This window comes from Polyodon spathula, chromosome 8, assembly GCF_017654505.1.
Source record: "Polyodon spathula isolate WHYD16114869_AA chromosome 8, ASM1765450v1, whole genome shotgun sequence".
Lineage (NCBI taxonomy): Eukaryota > Metazoa > Chordata > Actinopteri > Acipenseriformes > Polyodontidae > Polyodon > Polyodon spathula.
The window spans coordinates 36,519,277-36,537,714 of NC_054541.1; the positions used below are offsets into that span (position 1 = coordinate 36,519,277).

The 18,438-nt window shown below is 36.2% G+C and overlaps 1 protein-coding gene across 2 annotated transcripts; it reads left to right on the forward strand.

Annotated features, from left to right (window-relative positions):
- The first annotated feature begins 4,874 nt into the window (after nucleotides 1-4,874).
- On the forward strand, nucleotides 4,875-17,269 carry LOC121319877 (coatomer subunit gamma-2). Of its 2 annotated transcripts, XM_041257793.1 has the most exons (25): nucleotides 4,875-5,005; nucleotides 5,601-5,653; nucleotides 5,952-6,032; nucleotides 6,137-6,208; nucleotides 6,559-6,638; nucleotides 7,079-7,154; nucleotides 9,292-9,384; nucleotides 9,554-9,640; nucleotides 10,046-10,203; nucleotides 10,339-10,472; nucleotides 10,573-10,640; nucleotides 10,954-11,142; nucleotides 11,533-11,628; nucleotides 11,766-12,009; nucleotides 12,154-12,229; nucleotides 12,355-12,458; nucleotides 12,831-12,956; nucleotides 13,070-13,138; nucleotides 13,277-13,416; nucleotides 13,659-13,830; nucleotides 14,144-14,241; nucleotides 14,363-14,501; nucleotides 15,919-16,017; nucleotides 16,242-16,396; nucleotides 16,760-17,269. In XM_041257793.1, exons 1-24 carry the CDS (start codon nucleotides 4,969-4,971, stop codon nucleotides 16,370-16,372), a joined length of 2,622 nt encoding a protein of 873 aa, XP_041113727.1. In that variant the 5' UTR covers nucleotides 4,875-4,968; the 3' UTR covers nucleotides 16,373-16,396; nucleotides 16,760-17,269. The 2 variants fall into 2 exon arrangements, with proteins under 2 accessions (XP_041113727.1, XP_041113726.1); XM_041257792.1 differs by having other exon boundaries at nucleotides 16,242-17,269.
- Nucleotides 17,270-18,438: the final 1,169 nt, after the last annotated feature.

Below are 18,438 nucleotides of genomic sequence, written 5' to 3' on the forward strand. Positions count from 1 at the left end.
CGTTAAGAATTTGGCCATAAATTACAGCGTAGGTTTTTGTGTGGTTAATATAAATCTCGTGTCCTCACTGGAGAAATGCAAAAAATGTCAAACCTGTGACGTTATCCAGCGCAGATGATGGAATTTTTAATGAAATCATTTCCAAATGAATCTCGTTCGTCTGGAACTACGATTGCATCGCGTGATCAGACACTTTTATATAAGAGTGAAGGGAAGGTTTAAACAGAGAAAAGACTACAAATTAAAGAAGCGGGGATTACAAAACTTGGATAGATATTTTAGTTTTAGAGAAACTGAAATAACAAACTTTTATTGCTATATATTTCAGAAACCAGGTAAGATACTATTATTCATATGCGATTGTTATATGTGGATAGATTGCCTGCTGTTACAAATGTTTTTTGTTTTTTTTTTATCTTTGAAGGGGGGTGGGAGGGTAAGATAATAATAAAAATCATTCATTGTCACTGGTTTGTTAACTACACTAAGTGATATTCCTAATATGTTGTTCTATTATTCCTTTAAACAACATAGAATGCTTAACTTTATTTCAATAGTTACATTGAAATGAACATACATTATTTCATGATTACATTATTTCATTTTGGATATAATTGATTTAAACGCTATTTTAATAATTGGCATGCGTTTTCTTTTAATTTTGGTATTAAACCTGCGTGATGTGAAACATTTAGCTTGGGCGTTTTTCATCTGGCAAATGAAAGGTATGCAGAATAGTTTTGCTATTTACACTAGAGTGAAGACAACTTTATTAAGTCAGTTTGCAGAACTGTTCTGTATTAATCGGAACTCAGTCAGCTGCATTCAGAGTGTGTTCAGTTGTCTGATATGACACTTATTTTTACCAGAAAGATAACGTTTAGGACTTCTGATTATCAAAAAATGTTCTTAGTTATAGCATTTTATATCACGCAACATTATCTAACAAGCTATCAAACAGGACTGCAAATTATTGAAAATAAGATTATATAACTTTTAAATAAAACAGATGTCATTAATTATAAGTTAAGTTGTCAAGAAAAAGTTAGTTATTAAACCATAGACGATATGCATTGGCGTTGATAGTGTATGGAGTAGTATGTATCATTGCTTTAACTTATTCTTCTATTTTCCTTAGTATATGTATACCTTACATACATATATTACCAAATTCATATATACAGTACAACTATAAACACAAAAAGTTTTATGTCAACTACGAAATAAAATAATTTACCTTGTATTAGTACCTTGTATTTTAGTATTAATAACAAGAAATATAGCCATACACTGGGAAAACATGAAAAACATGACATGTTCCTATACTGTTTATACCTTTTGAATTGTAGCAGCAGTGTGACTAATTTGCCCACTCATTATCGCCATTTCTAATGCATTTCAGTTTAACTCCAGCTAGCTTTAACGGTTTGCTAAAGAAACTTGCATACCAAAATCAAAATTATACTGTTATACTTCCGCAAATGGATGAAAATGTGAAATACTTCTACATTAAAGTACAATTCGAAGTGTGCTAATACATTTTTTTCTCTCCTGCATGTTCATACCAGGGCAGTATGATGTCTTATACCAGAACCTTACTTCTATTCACAATATTATGTACAGCAAGAAGTAGTTACTGCTACAAACTGTACAGAAGTGAGTCAAGCTTCCTCTGTAACAACGAAATTCTTTCTGAGGCAAAGAAAAATGACCTTGAGGACAACCCCATCCCAAAGAAAGGGGGCTTCATCTATCTTCCTGGTGATGGTCTTTCTTCAGGGGAGGAGAGACAAAAAAGAACATTCCCAGCTTCCCACTATAAATACCTCACCCAAACAAAGTTAAAGGGGAAGATGTACCAGAACAGCGCAAAGAGTGGCCACCGGACCAAATTCACCTTATCCCTAGATGTGCCGACCAATATCATGAACATTCTTTTCAATATTGCAAAAGCTAAAAACTTACGTGCAAAAGCAGCTGCAAATGCTCACCTAATGTCTAAGGTTGGCCGGAGGAAGTAGACAGGATGATTGAAATGAAAGTGTGCAGACTGCTTTTCTTTTTTTAAAATTTTTGTTCAGAACAGAGATTGTCTTGAAAATGTAAAAACAGATTTAACATAAATATTTTATGTATGGAAGAATGCAAAGACAATATTGGTTTTACTGCAGTCTCTTACAGGAGTTGTAAAGACATTTTATGAACTGAAATAAGAACTTTTTCAAATTCAAAGAATATGTTTCATATTGTTAATTCCCCAATATGTATGTGCACAAAGTTGTACTGGAGTTAACTGCTGGGTTTAATTGTAACTCTGTATTGTAAATCTACTAGCTAAAGTCATCATTTTAACTGGACTAGTAAAATTCTCTTTGCTATGTTGTACAGCAGTTTACAATCTCAGACTCATCATCATTATCAAGTGTTATATAGCTCAAGCTCTCTGATGTATAGCCCAATAAATGTTGTATTAGGATTGGCAATAAGTATAAGTAAATGTTATATTAGGCATGGCAACATCACTTTAAAGCACAGAAAATACCTTTATGACCCCACACTTTTAGGGTTAATCTCAGGATAGGTGGTTGACTCAATCCGGGGTGATTCTCCAGTGCTGTACTGTACATTTATCTATATTTTTATGTTTCAGATTTTGGGATATATAAATTCAAAGTACTATCTATAAAGGAGTTTACATTTCATTATATATCTGTTTAGGTGACCACCAGGGGACCTGCTTTTAGAACTACCTGCCTGGTTTTGGCTGTGTTGGTTTTTGGAAGCTTCTACTTTTTCATGGAAATGTGTTTATTTTCAAAAACTGATGCTTTAACCCTTTTCCTATTGCCTTTTGTTCTTATATGGAGAGTTTATAGACACAGAAGTTTACCTTCGTTTTGTGTAATATTCCATTTACTCTAACTTGTTTGTTTTGGCTCGTATATGCAATTTTAACATTACAATTATTTTAAGCATCTCTCCATGGTAATCATGTGCAAATTGACCCCATAATGATCAAGTAGGTGTACTCTAAACTCAGTTACCATAGAGATGATAAACAGATCAACTAAATCTCAACATGCCTGTACTATAAGATGATGTTATTATCTGAATTTGCACTGTACTATAGCCTACTACACATGCAAGAAATCAGATATTTATTTGTTTATTTTATGGAAGTTAAGACTTGTAGGCGTATTCATTAACCAATAATATATTATAATTATGTCTTACAAGAATATAGGAACTTTATCTACATATTTGTATTTGTAGGCTATTCACTTTAACTTCCATGCCTATACATACTATCTTTAAAGAGCTTCTGATGTATCTAAAACTTAGATACTGTAAATTGTAATTTTTAAATTAATATGGGAAAGTGGAAAACCCAGCACACATAGCAACAGTTTTTTTGGTTTTTCTTTTTTTTTTCTTTTTTTTTTTAAATGTTTAATTCCACACAGAAAATCTGTACAAGAAAAAAAATGTATTTGGTCAAGAAAATACCCAAATTTCGCAGACATGGGAGTAATTAAAAATTTGAAGCATGCTTGTGAACAGCATGTCCCTGGAAAATGAGATCTCATACTGGTAAGCATACATGTCGAGTCAACATGATCCACATCATTAATATCAGAAAGCAGGCTGGCCCCAGTAATCAGAGTTCCATCATTAGGCTCTCTCTCTCTCGGGGGGTTTGATAATAATATCACTGCTCAGCGACGCCTACTGCTGATGGGGATCCAAACTGATAATCTGTTGTTTTGTGCGTCATAGTCAGTGCATTGTTTTTCTAATCCATTCACCAACTTCTACATCACACAGAAGCCACAAGTCTTCAGCTTTTCTTCCTGCTTAGCAAAGTCATAACTGATAGCTCTTTGAATGTGAATGCAAGGACAGGCTTGGATGGGTTATCACTGAGTCTGTGCTCTGCTGCAGGGAAGCAGCTCTGCACTGAAGCCTTCTCTATCAGAGGCCAAGAGCTGATAGCAAAAGCAAGAAAGCAATTAATCTTTTCAGTTTTAATGACAGACCTGGGTTTTTTAACTGCATGTTAAATTATAAACACTGATTATTAACAATGAATATAATCTTTAATTGAATGCATTATAGAGTTAGCAAGACTTTTCAACCTCATAATGTCTTCAATAAACTAAAGCCCATTTATGGATGATCTTACTGCTCCCTCTAGAGGTAAAAAAAAAAAAGTGACCATTACAATTCTCAAGCCCTGTTCTTGACAGGAGGTTATGAATAGGTTTATTCAGGTGAGAGAGTATACAGGTTATCTGTGTAGACCAGTGGTCTCCAATCCTGGTCCTGAAGAGTTAATAGGTCTGCTGGTTTTCATTCCAACCAATCTCTCAGTTACTTAATTGAACCAATTATTGCCTTAATTAGTCAAGATTACCAGGTGTTCCAGATCTTTAGCCACTGATGATGTAAAAACACCTAGAAAAACTGCTGGATAGGGGCTCTCCGGGACCAGGGTTGGAGATCTCTGGTGTAGACTGATCGAGAATATACAATAAGCCCTTTCAAACCAGTTTTAGCTGCTGTATATGTTAACGTTTTCATGTTTACGTTTGCCACAAGATTCACTCAATGTAAGCAAGATCCATGCGACCACACACAGTCGACTAGAGATAATAGTCGATTGTAAATATACACCTACATCGCTCTATTCACTTATATTTCACAATGCTATTTTAAGTTTTCGTTTAGCAGACCTTAGTTAGAAATCGCCAACGTAACAATCTCTGGAGGTCAAGTGTAAACTTCGTGGATATGCACGCTTATTCCACTCCCTAAATTGCTGTGCTACGTGTCCACGTTGCAGTGCCGTCAACGTGGAAAGGCGGGGCGTGGGTTTGACTGACAGCAACCTCAGTGTGATGTGGAAGTTGTGATCGTGGCAGTGCAGAGTCAATAGTAAACAATACTGTTACAAAGAAAAAAAAAAACATGATTAAGAAATTTGACAAAAAGGACGAGGAGTCTGGTAAGTAATCACATAAATTTTATTTACAAGCTAAGTGTTATAACACTGTTAGTCAGAGGGGTGTCCGAGCGAATGTGTACCGTACTGTAGGCAGGCCGTACGAGCCTCGACCTGTTCTTACTTTTTCTTCTGGGATTGGAGCAGTATTTGGGGCCAGATTCTGACGCGATATCGGACACTTTATGAAGTCGTAAAATAAAATAATGAAGATGGTGTAATATAATTAACATTAGCCCGGAATGTTTATTTTGTCATCATTAATAAGACGGAATTTACTAATTGACCGGTATTGGTAGCAAGCAGTAGGTACAATTTCAGAATGTGTACAACTGCCAGCTGTGACACCCAGCGTAGCACCCCAGTCTGATCTGAATCATCAGTTTCCCCAGGTTGATACATTTGTATGACGGTGTACCAGGATATACCAAAAGTATGTTTAAAAAGTGTCTAACTTTATTTTTATGGTATCAGGTTCGAATATCTTTCCTTTTTTATATATCGCTTAGATGACCCTAAACAGCGCATGTAGCCAGTATCTGATGTTTCTGTTATGTAGTTATAAAGCCCTTTCTTACCTTTAATTTTATTTGTCTAGGAAGTGGCTCTAACCCTTTTCAACATCTGGAGAAGAGTGCTGTTCTTCAAGAGGTAGGACAGTACAGTTTCAATGAAATCTTTAATACTGTACATACATTTATAATTAGTAGTCGTTGTATGTATTATTATTACTACGATTTTTATGCAAAGGAAAGAGTCTAAGAAACACTAGTTATGTTTTAACTGTAGCAAAATCACCTTGGGTACGTACAGTTATTTCCACGGGCCAGTCATGTATATTTTAAAACTGTTTTATATTCAGCCTGGTTTAGAAAACCTTGTAGGTCAATTTTGACTGTGTTGTTTTCCTTTTTATTTCCTAATCTGTTTCTGCGTGGATTGTTTGCAGGCTCGTATTTTTAATGAAACTCCAATAAACCCAAGAAGATGCCTTCATATCCTCACAAAGATTATTTATCTCCTGAACCAGGTAAGACAAGGTAGTTTTTGATAAATCTGTAATAAAAATAAATATATCAATAAAACTTTAAATATAATTTTTTTTTGTATAAATATTGAACAATGTTTTTATAGGGTGAGCATTTTGGAACAACTGAAGCTACAGAAGCTTTTTTTGCCATGACCAGGCTGTTTCAGTCGAATGAAGTAAGTACCATTTTGTTTTCTATAATGCATATTTTCTATAGCTGACTGGCAAATAACATTGTTAGATAAGGTTTCTGCAACAAAAATATTGTAATTTAAATATTTGACAACATTCAGTAACCCAAACATTGCTTGGCATCTGTGCATTTTTAAAATGCCAATAATATAATTATTTTTGTAGATAACCTGTTTTTGAACACAATGTTTTTACCCTGCTTTCTGGCTTTAGTGCTTAACAGAACATGCAGCCTTTAGTTTTGTGAGGGTATTGATTTTTCAGACACAAATATCTTTATTCACAGTTTTTGCCAGTCATCCCATGATTATATTAAAAAACTTTTATTTTACAGCAAACACTGAGAAGAATGTGCTACCTGACTATAAAAGAGATGGCAAACATCTCCGAGGATGTGATCATTGTCACAAGCAGGTAAGGATGTTTCTTTGGGAACATTTCTTTGTCCACATTAAAATTTCCCATTCCCAGAATGTTTTGACCCTGACGGTACTTTCTCTAAAGTTGTCATACATAAAATTACTTGGACAACACAAGAGTGCTGAGCTTATTGTATTCAATGCTGCTTTTTTTTTTTTTTTTTTTTTTGTAAGTCAATTTTTTAATTGTATATCATTTTAGAATTTATTTGCATTCATTCATAATCAACAACAGACAGCTGCACTGCGTACTTTACTTGATCAAAGTACCTGTAATTCCCTGAATTTAGCTGCTTAACTTTTGTTCATGCGTATATTTTTCTTCTATACATGGTTATTCTACAAACAAAATAGTTCATAGATGGTACAATTTTATTTTTTGGCCATATAAAAATGATTGTATTATGATGTAGATTCTCTGCTGCTTCGTTGTAGTTTGACCAAGGATATGACAGGAAAGGAAGATGTCTACAGGGGCCCTGCGATCAGAGCTCTTTGCCGTATTACTGATGTGAGTGCCTATTAATTTTATTAAGTACTTGTAATTGTAGTCTTTCAATTACAAGGTGAAAGTACTAAAAAAAACACCTTGTTTCATTATGCATCACAGTCACAAGTCTCCAGATCTCACAGCCTAGTAAGAATACTAAACTGAAGGGTCGGCTGCAGGCAATCACTGCCTTATCCTGGTTCAGTCAGCCCCTTCTCCTCAACCCACTGAAAGCAACCCGCAAAACCCGCCAAGCATGGTATATATATATATATATATATATATATATATATATATATATATATATATATATATATGTGTGTATATATATATATATATATATATATATATATATATATATATATATATATATATATATATATATATATATATATATGTGTATGTATGTATGTTATGTGTATATAATATATGATATGTATGTGTATATACAGTACCAGTCAAAAGTTTGAGTACACCTGCTTGAAACCAGGTTTTTCAGGATTATCTATGCATTTAACTGTATAAACTTGTCTATAAACACTTAATATTTCATTATATGATACGTGTACTTATGTAAGCTGATAATCATAAGTGATTTGCATTCAAAAATTTTATTTTTAAATGAAAATGTAAATCTTGTCAATTTCAAAGAAATGGTCACCCAAAGCAAGGGGATTTTAGTCTGAAGCCCAAGTCAGTTAAAAGTCTGAAATGTGTATAACACTGTGTTAGAACACTGGCTTTGTTAGATGTCTTTGTTAGATGTTCTGTGAGTTAACTAGCATGTTACCTAATTAACCTTTTATCACCAGTTATTGTTAACAGGTGAGGGTCCATGATTACTATAAATATAGGTAGCATAGGCACAAGTTTGTCATTCCTGAATGTAAGGGAGCAGAAAATGGCAAAATATGCTCAGTTAAGCAAAGAAAGTCTGTAATTACTTTAAGAAATGAAGGTCAGTATTTAAGACAAATCACAAGAACTTTGCAAGTGTCTGTAACTGCTGTGGCCAAGACTATCAAACGATTTGAAGAAACTGGCACTCATGAGGACAGAACAAGGTCAGGCAGGCCAAGGGTGACCTCAGAATCAGAGAACAAGTTCATTCGAGTCACAAGTCTTCGAAACCGGCGATTAACTCCCCCTGAAATACAAGCTCAGCTAAATGCTACTAGAGGTACAGATGTTTCAACATCAACTGTTCTGAGGAGATTGTGTGAAGCTGGCCTAACTGGAAGAATTGCTGCAAAGAAACCATTGTTAAGAGTGCAGAATAAGAGGAAGAGACTTGCCTGGGCCAAAAAACACAAAAACAGGAAGTTTGAGGAGTGGAAGTCGGTCTTATGGACCGATGAGTCAAAATTTGAAATATCTGGGTCCAACCGCCGAGTATTTGTAAGATCAAGAGAGGTTGAGCCCATGAGTTCTGCATGTGTGGTTCCCACTGTCAAGCATGGAGGAGGCAGTGTCATCGTCTGGGGTTGCTTTGCTGGTGACAGTTGGTGATCTTTACCAAGTCCATGGCAAGCTCAACCAGCATGACTATCATAGCATACTTCAGAGGCATGCCATTCCATCAGGATTACAGCTAGTTGGGCAGTCCTTCGTTCTTCAGCAAGATAATGACCCGAAACACACCTCAAAGTTGTGCAAGAACTATCTGGCGAAGAAGGAAAGTGAAGGACAACTCGGTCTAATGACCTGGCCTGCCCAGTCTCCAGACCTCATTCCCATAGAACTTGTATGGGATGAACTAGACAGAAGAGTCAAAGCAAAGTACCCACAAGTGCCCTAAATCTCCGGGAATTGCTGCAGAAGAGCTGGGAAGACATGTCGGGTGATTTCTTGCTGAAACTTGTTAACCGAATGCCTCATGTTTGTGAGGCTGTTATTAAAGCAAAGGAGGCTATTTTGAGGAATCCAAGATTTAGACAATTTTCAATTTTCTTGAACATTGCTTTGATACTCCTTGTGTTTTGTTTTGTATATTGTAACGTGTTTTCATTTTCAAGTATTTACAGAAACGTATACGACGTAAAACATTGTCAGTTATGAAACAAATCTAGTTTCCAGCAAGTGTACTCAAATTGTTAATTGGTACTGTATATAATATGTATGTGTACGATGTATATAGTATGTATTTTATGTTACACAGACCACCATGTTGCAAGCAATCGAGAGATACATGAAACAGGCCATTGTGGATAAAGTGCCCAGTGTGTCGAGCTCTGCATTGGTTTCCTCATTGGTAAGTTAATAAAGTAAGCTTCAAGTTTGTTGTCACGTTCAACTGTTACTTGAATACTTTTGCATGATGTAGGTAAAACACCACCAGTCTTTGTAATTTTGTAGTGTTTGTGAACACTTGCAATAAGTCTTGAGATTAATTTAGCAAGTAATGTCCTTGTTGTTTTTAGCATATGGTGAAGATGAGTTATGACGTTGTTAAACGTTGGGTGAATGAGGCTCAGGAGGCTGCCTCTAGTGACAACATGATGGTACAGGTAAGCATGTGCTGAGCTGCTCAATTTCACAAATAGCTTTCACTGACGGAATTGCTTTAGATCAACACTTTGTAGTTTGTGGTTATATGTTTGAATCCACATGGGGGATAAAAACATGCTGGATATACATTTTTGTAATGCTGCATTTTTAAAAAAAATTTTTAATCAATCATTTTTCATTTATAAGATGACCCAACTGTATATATTTAAGGTATGGTGAAGCCACACATTTCAACTATGACAAACTGACCCCCATTTCATTTTATAATTGTGTGTTTGTCTTAATTAAACAAATCTCATATAGTCAGTAACATTTTTACTTTGTAGTTTTAGACCTCTACTTTGTTGTACTCATTGTTTATTTTAGTAAGTGCATTTCCTTTCTTTTTACTATTACACACATAGTACCATGCATTAGGTCTTCTTTACCACCTGAGAAAAAATGACCGCCTGGCTGTATCGAAAATGTTGAACAAATTTACCAAGTCTGGCCTGAAGTCCCCGTTTGCATACTGTATGCTGATACGTATTGCCAGCAGGCTGTTGGAGGAGACAGATAGCGGGTAGGCGCTTCTTTATTTCCAGAGCAGTCTTCACTAAATGGACTTTCAATGTTTAATTTTACATGTTAAATTGTCGACCGGTGAAATTAAGAATTCTGTTTTTCAGCTAACTTTGATTTTGGTTATTGTTTGCAGACATGACAATCCTTTGTTTGACTTCATTGAGAGTTGCCTGCGGAATAAGCATGAGATGGTGGTATATGAAGCAGCTTCTGCCATTGTACATCTTCCCAACTGCACAGCAAGGGAGCTTGCACCAGCTGTCTCAGGTGCATTTAAGATGCAATATGTAGAGAGGAGCTATGTTTATTTAGTGATTGTAGTAATTAATCACCCAGCCATATTAAACTTTTTTTTTTTTTTAAACAGTGCTCCAGTTGTTCTGTAGCTCTCCAAAAGCAGCTCTGAGATATGCAGCAGTCAGGACTCTTAATAAGGTAAGTAACAAAACATTGGAAGCTACTTTCTGTAAGTGCTGGGGGGAAAAAAAAGTTCTACATATTGGTGTGGATGCAGATGTTTTATTTGTCAACCCCTTTATTAATGTATTTTTTTTGTAACTGACTTGTTTGTGAACATATGTGGTGATGTTAAAATTATGACAACTGTGTCAAGAGCAGCAGTGTCACCATCAGATAGCACAGTCAGAATGCATTAACACACTGCTTGTTCTAGGAACAGTGAAAACTATCCAACACAAAATAATTAGGGTTTTTACTTGCTTAACATTTATTTCTGTGTTTGGGTTAGGTGGCGATGAAACATCCATCAGCAGTAACAGCTTGTAACTTGGACTTGGAGAATCTAATTACAGACTCAAATCGCAGCATTGCTACCCTGGCAATCACCACCCTGCTGAAAACCGGCAGCGAGAGCAGTGTGGACAGGCTTATGAAACAGATCTCATCCTTTGTGTCTGAAATATCAGATGAGTTTAAGGTAAATTGATTTTGGTTAAATCTTTTAACAGTGGGTGAAAATATCAAGCATCTAGTATTGTTGGATTGAGTTGGTAAAAAGTAGTCTTTAAGTATTTTAGTATTTGAGACTGATCCCCCACTACTGTGCAAAACAGTTTGTACAACTATGTGTGATACACTTCCTAGGTGCTGTCATCAATCCAGTTGAGGCCATACTAAATTTAATAAACATACACTGAATTGTTGTCAGTACTTAGTCAAGCTTTTTATTTGATTTACTGAAGGTATTATTCACTTTTATTTTGGTATAATGGTAAACAAATACATATATTGTCATTGAAGGATGTGACTGAAATGTTAAGTAAAGAAAAATAGAACATCCTGCTTTAAATGAAGTCTTGTATTTTAGGTGGTTGTGGTGCAGGCAATCAGTGCACTCTGTCAGAAATACCCCCGCAAGCACAGTGTGATGATGAACTTCCTCTCCAACATGCTCAGGGATGATGTAAGTTGTATATTTATTTACATGACCACAAAACAAAGGATGATATTAAGAGTTATTTTTAAAACAGAAAACTAGTGTCTCTGAAAGATAGCTGGGGAATTGGTTATAAATATGATGGTGACTTTTTTTCTTGTCAGGGTGGATTTGAGTACAAGCGTGCTATTGTGGACTGCATTATAAGTATCATTGAGGAGAACCCAGAGAGTAAGGAAACTGGCCTTGCTCACCTGTGTGAGTTCATTGAAGACTGTGAGCACACTGTTCTGGCCACCAAGATCTTGCATATGCTGGGCAAGGAAGGACCCAGGACCCCCACGCCTTCCAAATACATCCGCTTCATTTTTAACAGGGTTGTTCTTGAGAGTGAAGCTGTACGAGCAGGTAGGGAAACTTGCGGTTTGGTATTTCATTGTAGGAAATAAAATAAAGCAAGTTATAAGCTTTTGACTGTTACAACAATGAACATGATCTTAGAGTAGCCATTATTTACAATATAGTTCATATCCCCAAAATCTTTTTCCTTAGCTGCTGTGAGTGCTTTGGCTAAGTTTGGAGCTCAGAATGATGACCTTCTACCCAGTGTGCTTGTTCTTTTACAGAGGTGAGGATTAGGCATGTGTGTGTTTCAACATATGTAGCTTTATTTATTCATTTAATTATTGTATTTTATTTAACCTCAAGTCCTTGGCTAAGCATTTTGGTGTAACATTTTTGTTGTTGTTACAGGTGTATGATGGACAGTGATGACGAAGTACGTGACAGAGCTACATTCTATATGAATGTGCTCTTGCAGAAACAAAAAGCACTGAATGCTGCCTACATTTTCAATGGTGAGAAGAAAGACTTATTCTTTCAAAGTTCAAACAAAAGTAATCATTTGCTAGATACCAGCTGTTCTGTAAAGTTTGGTCTATTTTACTCCCTTGACTTTTAATAGAAGGTGTACCAGTTGGCAAGTTTTTTTTTTCTACTACAATGATGCATGCACCACACTGGTGTTAGTAGTTAATTTACCATAAAATTCAGAACAGCAAACGCATTGCGTTCGTGTCTGAGAGAAAGTTTTGAATGAAGGACATCATTTTCTTCATAAGTTTTAAAAGGAATGTGTTCATTGTACGATATTGCATTTTTGGACCGATTTACCTTCCAAAGATGATGCTACTTTAAATAGAAACATAACCTTATAAATTGTTTTGCAGGTTTGTCTGTATCTGTCCCTGGCTTGGAAAAATCTCTACATCAGTATACTCTTGAGCCCACAGAAAAGCCATTTGATATGAAAACTGTTCCTCTGGCTTCTGCACCAATTAATGAACAGAAAACAGGTAAGATCTTTTATAGATAGATATTACATTGTCATTACTGCAACAACATAGTTTTGCCAATATAAAAATGGAACATAGTCTTGTTTACAAAATTCTTAATCTCTGCTATTTAGAAATTGCCACAGTGGTTACCAGTAAAATGCCAGAGAAAGTGGGTCCATCTCGTCAAGACATATATCAAGGTAAGTTCTGAAAAAAAATCAGAAAAATAAATAAATACATTATAACCATAACCTTTTTTTAAGAAAACAAAAGATATGTTTGGGTGGGTCTGCAACCCTGTAGAAAAATAGGATCTTAAGTGTACATTTCTTTTCCAGAACAACTGGCAGCCATACCTGAATTTAAGGCCCTGGGTCCTCTGTTCAAATCTTCTGATCCAGTTCAGCTCACAGAGGCGGAGACGGAGTATGTGGTTCGCTGCATAAAACACACTTTCACAAATCACATGGTATTTCAGGTATGACTGCTGTCTTATTTATTTTTTTCCTATTCCATTTTTACTAAACTTGGTTACAACAATCTTTACCTTTTTTTAATTTAGAGTATAAGAATCTGAGGATCTGTAAAGGGACCGGCCAAGTGTGTCACACTTGCAAAGCACAGGTTATTGATAGTATCAGAATTTGGGGAAGCATGGAGATACTTGTCCTCGCTGTCTGTCCTTATCTAACACTTCCATTTTTTGTTTTAATCTTACAGTTTGACTGTACAAATACCTTGAATGATCAGCTTCTACAGAAAGTTATGGTGCAGATGGAACCTTCGGAAGCTTATGAAGTGGTCCATTATGTGCCGGCACTTGATTTACCATATAGCCAGCCTGGGTCATGTTACACTCTTATCAGACTGCCTGATGATGATCCCACTGCAGGTACATGTGGGGCATTTTTAGGCTGATGGGTTAATTCACAGTGGTTGATCTAATGCAAAGTGAGATACATTTTTAAATGAATATTGTTTGCTATCACCCTTAGTATGTGCAGTGCATTTGTGGACTGTGTACAACTGACTGAATAATATGAACTGTAGATGTCTGGTTTTCCGTCTTCAAATATCATGTTCCAAAGACTTGAAAGTATTTAAACAATACCTTGGTTTGTTAGATGATCAATTATATGGTTAGTGTTTACCAATAAATTGCTAGTTAGGAAATGCCCTTAAAAGTGTATTCTTTTGTTTTCTAGTTTCTTGTACGTTCAGCTGCACAATGAAGTATTTGGTACGTGACTGTGACCCAAACACTGGGGAGCCAGATGAAGACGGTTACGACGATGAATATGTGGTAGGTAGTGTGTGTGTGTGTGTAGATAGATAAATAGGTAGGTATTGGCCATGGCTTATGAAAGACCGAATTTCAAAAATTTCAGATGCTGTTATTAAAAGTCCCTGTTGTCCTTTTCCAGTTGGAAGACCTAGAGGTAACTGTGGCTGACCACATACAGAGGGTCTTAAAACCCAACTTTGGAGCTGCATGGGAAGAAGTCGGAGATGAATTTGAAAAAGAAGAAACGTTTGCTCTTGCTTCTGTAAAAACTCTTGAAGGTACCAACATTCCTCTTGCAAAGAACTGGCATTTACAGTTAATGCTTTAGCACATATTTGGTTTACTGGGACCAGTCTAAATCCCTATGCATCCAGTCTGTTGCTAAATTGTAAATGGTCATATTGAATTAGTTGTTTATGGAAGGTTGCAGAAAGCCTTTTCTTAATATGCATTTATTGAATCTGTCCATACAGATACAGAACTGCAATCATACTAAGCACTGCTAGGTTAGCAAATGCAAAGTCAATTGCACTATAAACTAGCAGATCTTTGTATGGCACTGTGGAAGGGTGGTGGGCAATTCACTGGCACACAGGAGACAGAAGGTTTCGTTGCAACACCGCGCTGGTGCTCGGTTTTATTATTTATTTATTTATTTATTTTTTAAATTTTCTCTGTAGCCTACAGAGGGCGGTGTTGTCCGTGGCCTGAATACCGACAACGGTAGTCAGGTCCACAGTAATACCAATACCAGTATAGTCCAATGCTTTCACACTCACAGATACTCGAAAGAAAAAGGGAAAATAAAACACAGTAATAAAACTACAAAAGTGCTGCTTACACAACTTTCTTATGTTCTTATACTGCTGCTATGCCGGTCAGCTTGGGTCCCGTCCTACACTTAGCTGTGCACTATACACTGGTGTGACCAAGTTTCCCTATCACTACACACGTCCCCTCGGGTACATAACCGTGTATTTTAATAATTGGTTTATTTAAGGCTGGATGTCTTCCTCAGCTGTGCTTGCCTAATTTTGTCACTTGCTCCAACCGCTGGCATTCTGTTATGTTTACACCGGCCTTCTCGGCCAGCGTCTCTGTGTATTCTCAGTCATGACCACCCAAATGCCTAACCAAGTGCAGTACTTATGGGACGAGCAATCCCCCAAGGCCTGCTTCTCAACCACTCGGAGAGAGGGAAAGCCAGTACATCCTCTTCCCCACCTCTCTATGTCATCGTCATGACTGACAGGCGGATCTTACGAGGCTGCTGCCCTCGTCCTGCAGTACCACGCATGCGCCAGACAGTTAGCACACATCTCCCATTACAGGCACCTACATAATTACTTTCAAGAAATTCAGAATGAGCATAATGCAGTTGTTTGGGTCTAGATTTAACCACAGCCTGAACATTGAAGAGTTATGAGAAAATGTACTTTTACTGTATGCAAAGGTGGCCTTGGTGCTAGTAAAAGGTTTGAAAAAACTGGTCTACTGCATACTTGTATTACAAGTGCAGTATACACAGCTATATAACTATTAATAATACTGTATATTTTAATAACCTTTACAACAGAAAAACGTTGTTGTAGAAATTATTACTAATAGCATTTTAGTTTTCAAGTGTTCATGTACAGCGTGTTGCCACCTTTCATGGTAATTTTAAATAACGTATTCTTGTACTTTTTATTGCAGAGGCTGTTGGTAATATTATTAGCTTCCTGGGAATGCAGCCATGTGAAAGATCAGACAAGGTCCCAGAGAACAAAAACTCACATGTGCTGTTCCTCGCAGGTAAGCTGAGAGAATTCTGGTGTTTTTTTTTTTTTTTTTTTTTTTTTTAAAAAAAAAAAAATACATTTGGTCTGAAGCAGAATGTGTTAGACAAATTGAGGGTGATACAAGTAAAGGTAGTTCTATATAATCTATGTTAATACAGGAGTTATTTTATTTGTAATTTTTAAATATCCATGTGCATTATATGTGCTGAAACCTCTGGTATACCTGTTCTTTTCCAGGTGTTTTCAGAGGTGGCCATGACGTGTTGGTGCGCTCCAGGCTTGCTCTAGCTGATGGAGTCACAATGCAGGTGACAGTGCGGAGCACAGAAGAGACCGCAGTAGATGTCATCCTTGCATCTGTTGGCTAAACCTGTTTTTGTACAGGCTACTGTGTACGTTTGACCAAAATTTTTTTTATAAGAAAATCGGTGACCCTTGCATGAAACAATGGGTTCAGTTAATCCCTTTATTAGGTATATGTCTGTGTTGTAGAAAATTACCTTGCATGTTTAATGTGTTGACAGCTTATTTAAATGTACTTTCTCATTTACATTATATTGGGTCAATTTTTAAATGGTAATAATTCAACTTCTCTTTGAAACTTTGTTATAGTCTGACTGGTAAAGAGTTTTAAGGCTAAGCTTAAATGAACTAATTAAGTGTATTCTGTATGCTAAGAAACAAAGTTCACTTTTTTTTTCTTTTTATAGAATTTATCCCAGTTTGGAGTGTGTTTTCTTTTTTTTTTTTTTCAGACTAAATCTTAAATGTATACAGTACCTGGAATGGCAGAATATGAGGAGCCTTGCACACTTTGTGACCAGAAAATGAATCGTGGACCTAAAATCTTTATAAAACAGGCCTTTAATCAGCCAAAAAAACAAGCTTATTTTAACAATTTTTTTTCTTCTTAACACAAAGCCCATTTTGAACCTGATTTAATATTATAGGTAGCCAAACACCGGAGAACTCATGCATGTGTTAATTAATATCAACAATACATATACTTGGAATTTGCCGTGGAAGTTTTAAGCCTGAGCCAGACAGGTGTGGGCACGGCGCCGCTGGGCATTTTCAGTGTAGTGCTGCTAGTCTGCACATGGACACGCAGGAGCGGTATGCACGACGCGCTACAGTCGTTGTCAGTACCACTCCGTAGGCTATTTACTCAAGTATAATTTACATATACGGCCAAAAGTTTTGCATCACCTGGTAGAATATTAGGATGCAGACGTAATTTAAAAAAAAAAAAAAAAAAAACTATACGAACATAATTTCAATGTTTTATTTAACAAAAGTCATAGTACAATATTTCATGTTTTTTCAGTTTTTGGTAAGCTACAAAGTGATATGTAATTTCAATATGTCAACGTAACATTATTAATTCTGTAGGGCGTCATGCAAAACTTTAGGCCATAGCTGTAATGCCCCCCATATAATGTACTAAATAAAAACTCTATCAGTTGTTTTTCTCTCATCTGTATGAAAGTGTATGAAATGAGCAATCAGCTTAGCAAAGAAACATACAATCTGTTGCTGACAGCAAGTAGCCTACTACTAGTGTTAGAAAATATATCCTTTTACAGCCAGTTATTTAGTAAAAATAGTTTAAAATAAAAAAGGCAACATGTGAGAACAGTATCAAATTGGCTACAAGAGGGATGCTCGTCAGGGTTAATGTATAAAATACTGACTTGCCTGTCCTTGTATGAAATATGGGAGGGATCAAACACTTCAGGGTGCTTGGACACTTCCAAAGACAACTGTTTTATTCATGATTTTTCCTGGCACCAAGTGTTGTCAGCACTTGGCTGTGATTGGTTAATCCACAGACAGTACCATGTATCAGTCAGAAAAAAACACTCTGGTTTCGATTTGCGCTGGACTAGCAGTATCGTCCCGCGCTGATCTGTCCATCACCATATCAAAGCAATGTCAGCAATACAGACGGCAAAAGGCCTTGCGTGCTGCGCCGCACCTGTCTGTCCCAGGATTTACACTGCATTTCTATATAACATGAACATTGACACATCGCTACAGGCTCTTCAGTGTAATATTGCAACTGAAGTTATTTGTAGGATAATCATGAACATAAAATCCCATTTTTAAAAAACTAGTTTATTTGCATAAAATAAAGATTCATTATAATTTCTTCTGTTGAATTTGTTTTGTTGCTCTATTTACCAAGAATGGCAGTACATTCCTTTATAATTTCACCACAAAAATACAGCTGTATTACTATACACTTATTAAAATGCACTATTGTATGAACATACAACACTCGTGAAACAGGGAATCCACTACACCTGGATTACCAGAAAATTGTGAGGGTCTGGAACCAACTCCCCAGTAATGTTGTTGAAGCTGACACCCTGGGATCCTTCAAGAAGCTGCTTGATTAGATTCTGGGATCAATAAGCTACTAACAACCAAA

Bases quoted from the DNA above. Each gene is read 5' to 3' on its own strand.
- LOC121319877 (XM_041257792.1), top strand. From the start codon at position 4,969: ATGATTAAGAAATTTGACAAAAAGGACGAGGAGTCTG. The intron at 12,459-12,830 runs GTGAGAAGAAAG...ATTGTTTTGCAG, and splicing joins TGCTGCCTACATTTTCAATG to GTTTGTCTGTATCTGTCCCT. The intron at 14,502-15,918 runs GTACCAACATTC...TTTTTATTGCAG, and splicing joins TTCTGTAAAAACTCTTGAAG to AGGCTGTTGGTAATATTATT.